We start from the raw sequence: 11,959 nt of genomic DNA on the forward strand, positions 1-11,959 counted from the left end.
GCCCTGTTGCTGAAAGTTGCAAAATTACAGATGACCCATAAAAACAAGTGAATTGCAAAAAATAGAAAAATAAATCAATCAATCAATAAAAGTAGATGGGCTTAAATTTGCTGATTAAACCAACATTACTACAATATCCTATTCTCTCAAATTAGTTCCAATCGTGTTAAAATTTATTTTTCTTCACAGAGTTAACACAGGGATGGTGGCCACTTTGATTTTAATGTGTCGGTAGATATTGGGTAATTGCACGGTGGCCCATGATTTTTTTTCTAAGTTGCGGAAGTGAATGATTTAAAGTTACCTTATGGAAAGTTTGAACAAATGTTTGGGTATTTCAATTTCAAGGCGGGCACTCCTCTCTCTCTCTGCTATGGCGTATTGGTCTTCCATCCAGGTGAAAGACACGATAATTGCGTATCCAGTCTGTGCGGACCTTGAGTGCCATAACGAAAAATCTGGTCATTTTGGACACTATCGTTGCCAATTTTCAGGTAAACTACATAAATCAGCATCTGAAAATATACTGAGAGATTGTAATTTAAAAGAAAACCTCCACTGAGGCTCCCCACACAAAATGCGATGACGTAATTTCCGGTATTGGCCAGCAATTAGTACACCTTTACGTGCAACGAGGTTTTACATGATACTCAACATGTTTTTTCGAAATTTCATTTACAATTGATGGTTGATTTTTAAAGGGTATTTATACTTAAAATTTTTCTTGCAATACGTATTCCCTGAAGACAAAAACCCCCTTAGCACCTCTGTGTCTTAAGCATTGCTTATACATGTATTACTTTTGGGAACAAGATATGGCCATGGAGAGATAAATCATTATTTGGTAGATTTCCAAATTTTCATATCATAATATCCATTGGTAATTTCTATGTTTCAAATCACAGTGCATGCCATCCTAGTAAGCCCCACATTTTGCCTGTGTGAAGTACTCTACCTAATGGAACGGACACACCACCTCCTACTCGACCACTGTCTCTTTTCATCACATTCAATTACCCTCCCATCATTGAATCACTTGTCTTCACGTCTGTGAATCGTCCCTGTCTAGTAGGACACAGCCCCTCCTACGAGATATGAGGGGGCTGAGGGGTAGGGTTACGAATTTTACAGTCGATTCTTCTGACAGCAACACTGCGCGGGATCGCCGGCGATTTATTTTGTTTTGCACCGCAAAGGTTGATTGAATGTAAATAAGTTACCAAACAAGAAAATTATCACCAAGCTTCGCTCTCAGCTATTTGAGCAGACTTTCAGTCTTTCAGTTCTCTCCTTGCACTCAAGTTTCTTGTGTTATTCTTTTTCAGTAAGCACGAGTTCAATGTAGTTCTCAGTATCTTGTTTTGGAAACCTCGTGGAACAAATTCAAATTATAATTTTTATTTCGCATGTTAAAAATTCCCTCATTAGGCATTCTCAGAGAATCACGCGCAATCAACGGATTGCATTGCGTCACGTACACACGACACTGTGCATTTATCTTAACGCTGCGAAACGCTCGATTTTATTGTTCAAAACACTCTTACTAGGCACGGAGCATAAACGTGTATCTGCGTGGGTGAATTACTCCCGGCATAAACTTGATTAAAACCCATTTTCCCCGAGACGAGAGAGCCTGCTTTAATGGTAGTTTAGGATATGAGATTACCCGTACTGCGCTACGTTCGCGAAGTCTTTATGGCTCCAGCTCGGAGTGCACTCTCTTGTACGAGTCCTGAAGTCCCTATAAATGGCGGTGTCGGAAATTGGCACAGATTCCGACAGTAAAATCTGTGGACATGCACCTGCAATAACTTTCGCCCATCATGTTTCCGTATTCTTCCTAACCGACCGACATTTTCGCATCCTTCAAAATTTAATTTTGTAACGCATCACGCTTCTGTTATATCGTAAATTTTCCTACCGAATCTGATTTCAAACAAATCTGACCAGTGCGCGCGGTATCTTTCAAACAAGACATTTTTTGTCTGTTTGTCGCACGAGATGTAGTGCAGCCTGCTAAGTTTTTGCACATATTCGCTCAGGTGGATGGAGGGACCGTGATCCGCTGGTACATTTTTGGACACGAAATCTGACGTGACGTTTCCGAGCTGAACGTCGCATACATCCCTTCTGACTGGCCCTTTCGCAAGGAAAACCCGTCGCTAAAATTCCGAAAATTATCGCTTCATGCTATAAATTCTGATCTCTTTCGATGAAAAGTTTGGTTAAAAGTTCGAAATGATGAGGAAAACACGCAAACTGCACATGTACATAATCAAATGACTTTATTTGTAAATCATAAACGATCAGGTTGCAATTCCTAGGTCCACATTAAGTGAGAGAGGAAAAAATGAATCATTTCCCCCGATTTTCTAAAGACTGGGATACTACTACGAGTCCCCAAGTATTTACTTAAAATGTCAAAACGATTTGTCTCCACCATTTCATTTCCCCTCCGCATATAGATTTTGTCAGCGTCAGTCGACTTTCTCGGAAAGTTATGGCATTATTACAAATTGAAACCGAAATGTGTCTGCATAAGTGCTCGGATCGAGTGAAAAGAGAATACATCAAATTTGGCACCTTAGATTTTTTGTGGAAGAGTGATACTTAATGGAATTAAGAAACTGTGACAGGTCCCAGTGTGGATTAAGCCATTTTTCAAAATTACAGTCAGTTAAAATATGAGTTTCCATGACAAAGATTTCGTAAAAAGCGTCATAAATCACAGTTCAGCCTTAAGAGCATCAAAGACATCAAAAGGTACAAAAACGTGACAGAAGTGTTTCCCAGCAACACTTGTCACTAGAGGGCGCTACAGCAAGGATCGGTTTTGTGCAATGCAGTTTCAATGGCAACGACGGGCATACAACAGACACCTTCCATCACAGAATATGAGGAAATACTTCTTTGTTGGACGATTACGATCTGTTTCGAACATTGCAGATGTTTGGCATGGCAAGTGGAGATATTTTTTTGTCGTGAAAGAATGACATTATTGATAAAGTCAGCCAAAATGTTTCCATTTGAAGACGCTATTTCAAGTATAAATACAAAGCAAACCAAAGGAGAAAAATTGCAAGACTGGCACAGAAATATGCAAATGATGTAATATCCATCCAACAGCAATGTCTGTCTACATCTCTTACTGATCCAAATCATGCTAATAATAATTCTATATGCAAATGATGTAATATTCCGCACACCAAACAAATGTGTTTGTTTACATAGTTGATCTAAATAATGCTCATTATTATACTATATGCAAATGAAGTAATATCCACACCCATCAATTGTATGTGTCAACATCTCTTGCTGATCCAAATCATGCTAATTATTATTCTATGTGCAAGGAAGTTGAGGTGCACCTGATTCAGCTTATTCAATATTTGGCCAGCAAATTACCCTACATGAATAAATTCATCGTAATCCACAAATAGTCTTATCATGAGAGTTCCAAAACATTCCCTAAAGCGGGGAACTACGTTTAAAATGAGCTGTAAATCTTTACATTTGCACTTTAACAGTTAGACTACCCAATTTTAGCAGAACAGTAAAACCCGCTTGGTCATTGGGGATGCACTTTGACCTATGCACTTTGACCTCAGAAAGGTGCAAGGGTTAAATCATTACAAGTTAGCTTCTAGGATAATAAAAATTACTGAACAGTATAAAATACTTGCAAATTTCTCGTCTTGGTTAAAGTATTGATCACATTCACTCATGACAATGTGTTGATGACTTTAAGGCCTCTTATAGCATAATGGAGGATTTTTTGTTATGATAATGAGCAATATCATAAATATATATTAAAATAATTTAGAATAAAATGATATGCACTGGCTACAGTGGCATTCCTTGGGTGCAGGGGAGATATGACAATACAAGAAATACAGCAAAGACACATGCATGCATTCATATCTGCAGAAATATACATATTTCTACTTTGTTTACAAACATGGTTTGTTTGCTTTGTATCACTATCTGTTCAAGTTTCCTGGTTTCATGTACACATTATGTACATTTCATTTACAATAAAATGTATAGTTCTTCTGGATATAACTTCAAGATACATATTATACAAATAATAAGCGACTTTGCCCATTAACATTTATTTATGGGCGAAGGCGAGAGAAAAGGCAATAATTAATGGGTAAGGCTTGCCGAGCCCTTTGATTTTGGCTTTCTTCTCGTCCCCGCCCATAAATAAATGTTAATGGGCAGGGCGGAGTCTGTTATCTCCATTATATTATCAATGAACCTAAGAAAACTCAAAATTTATGAAAATATTCCATGTGAAGGACAACTTGGCCGCAGAACTTGTATTACACAAATGTAGTATTCACTGAACAGTGTTTAGTGCAATACATGATGCAAAGTCATTCCTGCTGTAAAAATTTTGTAAATCCGGAGATTTTTTGGGAAAAACGTATCTAGACTCTGCCCACAAGATCCATTTTATTTTGTGATTGATTATGATCCTTGTACAAATCACAATTAATGTACGTTTTAGCTGTAAATTTATGATGTTTACGATACGGTGAGTTGATAATATCATTATTCATATTCACGGGCATGTAAACAAACCACTACCATGTATTTGTGGTCAGTCACATGGTTCAGCTTGACCAAGTAAAATGCGATGGAGAGGGCATGGTAATATAATACAATATCAGCTTCTTTATAACTGTTATGCAAAAAGATGAAGTTCAACATACATAGTCTGCACTGAAGGTAGAATGCGCCTCCGGGACAGATATTCGGACTCTCAAATTTTTACAATAATTTTCTGACTTTAAAATGAGTCCCCACAAGTGGTAGACCAGAAAAGAATTGGAAAAGTTTCAGAATCCGAAAATCTGTCCCTGAGGCACGTTCTACCTGAACCGCTTGACTGACGTCAATGTCAGAAAATTTCCGGTACCATAATGAATTACAATATACCTTCAGTGCCAGACACTCTATAGACAGAGCCAGGCCTTGACTAGGATATCAAAAACAGTTGCGTAGTTTCATTGAGGTGGACTGGGCTCTCACATAACTTTTAGAGCAAAACAATATATTGTACGCATCCTGTATACTATAATTGGATGATAATTCTTCAGAGCAATATGTAAGAAAATAATTTCAATCTGAAATGATTGATTACTTGATATACACTGACAACTTCCGGAACTTCTAAAAATACAAGAAATATATCATAAATAGAGTCGAATATTATAAACCCTGTAGATGTCACACATTCTAGTTAGATCTAATGATTGCAGGTTTCTTAAACCAATTTGAATTGTACATGTAAAATCACAAAATATAGGTCATAAAAAATAAAAAACTCCGGAGTATACCTTAAAATAGAAATGCTCTAGGATATTAATTTAAAATAAAAGTGGCATTTTCTGTATGACATGCATTAAACCATACAACCATTTATAGGTTGGATTATCCGTTTACAAAATACCATGGCGACTACAAATCCCTAAATGAGAAACTGGCTCTGGTTTTGCGGTTGATAAAAGCCTCTTGGGGGATATCCATATTCCATATGGATTAGTGATAATTGGAGTTTTCCAGAACCATTTGAAGAAACTGAAAAATAAAAATGAGATTTTTCCTGAACACTGTCTCTGGCTGAGAAATGTGTTCCTTCATATTACGTGACATGAGAGTAAACAAATGGAATGGCATAAAGATATTTTGGTGCTTGGCCTGTTTTTCACAAAAATACTTCAATGTTATTAGTGCATCATTTTATTGCAGTCATACTGATTGCCGTTCCATAAAATACTGGAAGAATCCCTTTATTATCCCTATTTATAGTAAGAGCAATGAATTGATACGATAAAGAAAAACTATTCACGGAGCCGACAGATTACAGCTCTTCTGTGATTCAGTTTAACATGACAGTGAATGATAACTATGAATTCATGTCATCTATTTTCACAGAGTGCACCATAGTTGACCCTTTTAGATGAAGAATGCATATTCAAGACAGATATTTGGGCTCTCAAATTTTTACAATATTTTTGTTGATCTGCTGTTTTGGTGTGGACTAATTTTGAAGGTTTGTGAAGTATATGAACGTTTCATAATATTGTGTTTGTGAAAATCAAACCTTTAAGAGAGTATGCACCTCAAAATTGAAAGACTTATTGCGCAAACTTTACTAAAGGAAACTTTCAGCGATTTACTTTCAAAATGAGGCAAAAAAAAACGTGGGTCACCATGCAAATTTTGGTACACTGGTAACAAATTACCTTCAATTTAATAACATTTGAAATTCAAAATGGCTGCCATCCCTATGTTAACTCGATGGGGAAAAATCAAATTTTCGATTTTCACAAAACTAAGACAGTGAAAACTTTTCTTACTTTAAGAGCTTCAAAATGAGCTTACACAAGTTGTAGATCAGAAAAGTATTGTCAATATTTAAGAGTCCGAATATCTGTCCCTCGGGAGCATTCTAGCTAAATTTTCCCATAGAGTTAACACAGGATTTGGCAGAATTTTTTTATTTTGAATATAACAAATTTAAGTAATCTATCTTTCTAATCCCAAGCTTTGCACAGTAATACCTGATTTTTATTTTTGGTTATGAGAGAAAGCAGAAAGTTTGAGCAAAATTTTTTGACTTTTTGTTTCAAGGTTTTCCTTGCTGACTTTTTGTAGTATTTAGCCATAGTGAGCTTGCATGGATGGTTGTCACTGTTAAACTCACACCATGTCAGTCAAAGTTCATGCAGTTTTGAATTCAGGTCAAATACAAGTACTGGATAATTTTGTGTCATTTTTAAAAATAAATTGTATTTCTAATACAGAGGTTTACAACACAGATACTATGGATAATCATATTTAAAGTGCATTAATTTTCAGCTTCTTTGTGACATTTTTCATCCAGTACAATGTCTGTCAAGGACTACCAATACGAGATCAAGTTCACAAACGAGATGTCACAACTCACCTCTTCGTACGTCACAGTCACCCATCCTGTCCTCTGAACATCCTTTTGTTTGAAGGAATCTGTCAACGACCTCAACATGACACAACACTGGATGAAGTCGTCAAAATTGATTGTATTTACAGCTCGTCGGTCAAAGCGTGAGACGACTAATCTACAAAAGTCCATTGACCTGTCAAGCAAGGAAATTATTGCGAAAAATGAATATTCATAGAAAGTATGGGATAAGCATAAGCAGGCCAAAGGTAAGTGTAGAGACCAATCAATGGACAGGTTGACATAATTTACATATCTGTATAAATATAGATTTTGAACGCACTAAAATGTTCTTATAAGTGTTGATCAATAATTAAAAGCCAACAAATGTATTGGTCAATAACGTTATACTAACAATTTAAAACTAACTGACAAATAAACTTGAAAACTCAGGTGATTTACGTATTCATAATGACAGTAACAGTTATTGGTAATGTGTTTGCTGTGTACAGGTGGTTTGAAATAACTTAGAAGTTGACCAAAACACCCCAGAAACAATAACAGCAAAACAGATGTTTCAGTAAATGCTTACAATTGATATCCAAAGGTTCTGAAGGCATTGAGAAGTTCACCGGCATCTATGTTACCAGATCTATCTAAATCAAATCTAGAGAAAGGAAAAAAAAAATTAAAACCATTTGATGAAAATATGATATGATAGAAAAACCCACAAAAATATAAAATTAAAAATACATATACCTTCAAAACTTTGTGCTGTAGTTTTAATCTTTCCCATACAAAAAAATCTTGTCTCTTTTGTTTTTATCAGCATGTTATTTCCCATTGGCATGATCTTTTCCTACGGTAGAGATTGTCCTGATTTGAGATCATAAAAGTATGATCTAGGTAATAGATCAAAAGATGTCTTTATGAGGTTATTTTTAAATCGTCAAAGCATATGGTAAGATGATTTGGGCACAAATTAATGTTCACAGACAGTAATAACTAAACAAATAATGCTACTGATTAGTTGTGCTGGTCATTTGTATGTGCGTGAGTGGCTCTCTTTGTATAAAACTGGACATGGTTTTATATTGAAATGTTTTCAACACTACAGATGTAATATTACATACTGTAGTGCAAACATGGGATTATGAGCCAAAGGACAGATGACCATTTGTCAGATGTAAGGAGGGCAAATGGATGGTCTCCTGCATTGAGGGTACATAGTCCCGTGTTTGGGCTATAGCGTTTTTAATACATGCCTCCAATCACTCCATATGTTTTGGTTTATTTGTAATTGACAGTCATAGGCTTTGTTTCTATGTACGATGAAAATCCATTAAACAAATAGAGCTATTTTCATCATCGAATGGAAAACTGTTATACAGTTTATCAATTTTTTCTGCATAAATTTCAAAACACTGGATTTTCTATGTAAAACATGAAATTTGATCATTTTTAAATCACGAAGTTGGTAAGTTGAAAATAGTTCTGGTTCACTTTCAGTCCAATGATGACTATGTGGCCCGCAACGTCATCGACGAGTTACCATTAAATCCTATGGAGAGCGCAACGTTTGATCAATGAGACACATTAAATAATAAGTTGTCATTCAGCTGATTTGTCATTTTGTTTCTGATGTGTCAAGATCACAGACAATGCTGGTGTAAGGCCCTGAGTGTGGCACATAGTGATTACTGTTTTCGCTAATTGAAAGAACCCTTCATCCCTGCTCTTTATCAAAAAGAATCATCAAACCAGTGGGCTATGTCAAAGGTCAAACCAGTGGGATATGTCAAAGGTCAAACCCAATTAAAGCAGAGAGAGGAAGGAAGATAGGTCTTGATGATAAATACATACTTGTCAAAACAGTTCTTCCACTCTTCAATGTATTTCCAGAGGGCGGCAAATTCATGAACATCTATCGTACCGTCCCTGCTAACAGAGAGAACAATCAGAAATAACACTACTACCGCGTTAAACAAACTGCCAAGCAAATGGTACACACATTTTGATAATTTTTAACTAAGAACGTTCTATGGTAACAGTAGAATAGAATTTAAATGCTACCACTGTCAGCTGTTTTAATTTATTTTGGTAGGAAAATCAATTATAGGTGTTGTGAAAAATAATGTGTGAAGTTGCTTGGCATTTCCTTTAACTGGTTTGAAGGTAAACTATCCCACACCATTTACCAACAATTGCATTTATATGAAAGACAGACCTTGCAATCAACTTGAGTATTCTCAAAGAAAAACATTATCTAATTACTGCTAATCTTAACCCTTTGTAATCAGTTTGATGTATGTACATTGCGTAATGGTCATTTTTGTAATCTGAACATGACATATGAGTGACATTTTACTAGTCAAGTCAACCCTCTAAACACCATGGTTTGTCCCAATGCCATTGTCGTCAAAAGTGAGGGGGGACCTCTTCACATGAAAATAGGGGAGAAGAGATTAATAATGACCACAAACACTGTGAAATTACAGAGGAATATAACACGATAGATGCCACATGTTCAATGACAATGATAAAGTGGCCTTGAAACTGAGATGTTTTGTAAATCTCCAGAGATAAAAGTAAATTCTTTTGAAGGAATCAAAACTGAGAAGAACTCAACACCCAGATGACATTTCTTCTTAAACTTACTTATTCCTGTCAAACATCCCAATCATCAGTCGGCAAGTCTCTGCATTGAACGGCGACCAGTTTCCATTCAACAGGACTTGACGTAATTCCAATGCTGTTATTTTACCATTGCCGTCTGCATCAACAATCTGTAAGCAAGAACCAAAGAAGGAGAGAAATGTCTAATCCTGGCATGTAAGTTCTTTACAGAGCATTGCATCCTATATCTAAAACATGAAAATGTGTCCTGAGAATCCACTTCACACTTGGCACGTATTTTGGTAGTGTACTGAATCAATTACTTGAAACAAAAATATCAAATATATCGATTTAACACTTTAAGGTAGAATGCGCCTCAAGGACATATATTTGGACTCTCAGATTTTCACAATATCTTTTGGGCCACCTCTTGTGGGGTTCATGTTTAAGCTCATGGAGTAATAAAGTTTCCATCACCTTCATTTTGTGAAAATCAAAAATTTAATATTTCCCAATAGAGTCAATTTCACTTGTTGGTAAATATTAGTTAATTTTTTTCTTTAATTTGTTTTGTTTCTTTATTAGTTAATTTGTTAATTTGTTTGCATGGTGACCCCTGATTTTTATTCTTGATTTAAAAAGGGAATGATTTAAAATTTCCTTAAGGACAGTTTAAACACTTGAAAGCATTGAAGTCTTTCAATTTTGCTGCCTGAACTACATGTGTACCTTAGGAAAAAACTTTACTGAATATGATCTGCTTAATTTCAAGGGTGTCAAAACTAGATAATATATCAACTTTGAATGCTCTAAATTCCTTTGATAATCAGATACTGACATAATTTGCTACATTCTTGACATCGATTAGAACAAGTTCTCCACTTTCTGCTCACCAGTTTTAGGTATATTGGCATGTTATGACAAATACTTTCCACTATAGTTTAGCCACATCAGAACTTATAATTTTAAGCCTGTCTCTAACTTTTTAACACAATCATGGTAATAAAATGGCAAGGTTATCATTTTCTTTGCTTATCATTACTGCTAAGCTTACCCTGAACCAATCCCACAGCTTTGGATCAACACCAGGCGGGGGAGGAGGTCCACTTCCATATCCGCCTCCATATCCAGCAGCTCCTCCATAACCAGCATAACTTTGGGGAGGAGTTGCCCCATACCCTTGGGACTGGGAGGGGGCACCATACTGCTGTGGATGTGCCCCATACTGATGACCGGTTGGGGCACCGTATCCATGCTGGGGAGGGGGCGCACCGTAGCCTTGTTGGGGTGGAGGTGTTCCATATCCCTGCTGAGGAGCAGCACCATAGCCCTGTTGGGGTGCTGGTGGTCTGTAGCCTTGCTGTGGAGGGGCACCATATGCTTGTTGTGGGGGAGGTGCAGCAGTTCCATAACTTTGACCGTATGCTGCTGAAGCTGGTGCGCCTGTCTGAAGGATATGTAGATAGTGATATTGAAAATATAATTTTTAAAAAATCCCACTATCTGTTTATTTTTGCTCACCTGAATCTAAGTAAAATCTTTTTTACACAAAAACATTTAAATTGTTAGAATTTACATTATTCTATGAAACAGAAACAGAAACAAAATAAACTTTATAATAAAATTTGCATTTGTAATCAACAGGCATATAATGACAGAGATGTGTAATGGATTTCAACAATGGAATTAACTACTCTGCGGACAGCGTACCGTCTCAGTACTTGCGTTCGTGCGATATCGGAAATACTATTCTGGGCCACAATACGCGATGTACTTCCCCCACTGCCCGTTTTAGCCTGTTCACAACATTGCAACAACGGCCTCAAGTTTTTAAACTGCTCCCACTTTCACCTTGTGTCTCGTAAACGACTCTTGAGTTTGCTTGAGTGGAAGCAGTTAGATGCCTTTATTCATTGTCCCAATTTTTATTATAAGTGTAATAAATCTTTTATAGCTGTTCCGGACACAATGGTACGGCTAATATCAACAAAACAGCAAATTCGCAGCGGAAATATTTTTGTACCGATACGAAGACTTGACTCAAGTGCGGCCCAGCACACTTCGAGAAGATATTTACAAACCTGGTATTGAGGTGCGTAAGGTTGGTTACCTCCACCCCACGACATTGCAAATCATAACAGCGGTCGAACGCAAGGAAATAGTCTCAAGCGATACGAAGAAAACTATGAAACCGTCTGATTTCTATGGCTTCTCATTAAAGATACGACTGTGCTGTGGTTGTTCGGGGAGTTCAGGTGAACGAGAATCACGTGATGCAAGGCAAGGTCACAGGGTTCACGGAAGGTTAAATTGCAGTCCTCTAGACCTCTTCCAGCTACTTTTTCGTAATATATCATTCATTTTAGTATAATTATCATTTTTCAAGCACGCTTTACACGTTCATCGCTGAGA

General features: G+C 36.6%; 1 protein-coding gene across 2 annotated transcripts; it reads right to left on the reverse strand.

The window, feature by feature from the left end:
• Positions 1 to 2,268: 2,268 nt before the first annotated feature.
• On the reverse strand, positions 2,269 to 11,822 carry LOC139151327 (programmed cell death protein 6-like). Of its 2 annotated transcripts, none has more exons than XM_070724026.1 (7): positions 11,629 to 11,822; positions 10,602 to 10,994; positions 9,590 to 9,717; positions 8,795 to 8,869; positions 7,524 to 7,598; positions 6,959 to 7,127; positions 2,269 to 5,586 (listed from the first exon to the last, which is right to left on the reverse strand). In XM_070724026.1, the coding sequence occupies exons 1-7, from the start codon at positions 11,671 to 11,673 to the stop codon at positions 5,548 to 5,550; spliced, it is 924 nt and encodes a 307-aa protein (XP_070580127.1). In that variant the 5' UTR covers positions 11,674 to 11,822; the 3' UTR covers positions 2,269 to 5,547. The 2 variants fall into 2 exon arrangements, with proteins under 2 accessions (XP_070580127.1, XP_070580126.1); XM_070724025.1 differs by having other exon boundaries at positions 8,795 to 8,872; positions 11,629 to 11,807.
• Between the last annotated feature and the right edge of the window lie 137 nt (positions 11,823 to 11,959).

Source organism: Ptychodera flava, chromosome 15 (assembly GCF_041260155.1).
Source record: "Ptychodera flava strain L36383 chromosome 15, AS_Pfla_20210202, whole genome shotgun sequence".
Classification (NCBI taxonomy): domain Eukaryota; kingdom Metazoa; phylum Hemichordata; class Enteropneusta; family Ptychoderidae; genus Ptychodera; species Ptychodera flava.

Bases quoted from the DNA above. Each gene is read 5' to 3' on its own strand.
- LOC139151327 (XM_070724025.1), bottom strand. From the start codon at position 11,673: ATGTCGTGGGGTGGAGGTAACCAACCTTACGCACCTCAATACCAG. The intron at 8,873-9,589 runs GTAAGTTTAAGA...TCTCTCTGTTAG, and splicing joins GGGATGTTTGACAGGAATAA to CAGGGACGGTACGATAGATG. The intron at 5,587-6,958 runs GTGAGTTGTGAC...TTTATTTTTCAG, and splicing joins TGACTGTGACGTACGAAGAG to TTTCTTCAAATGGTTCTGGA.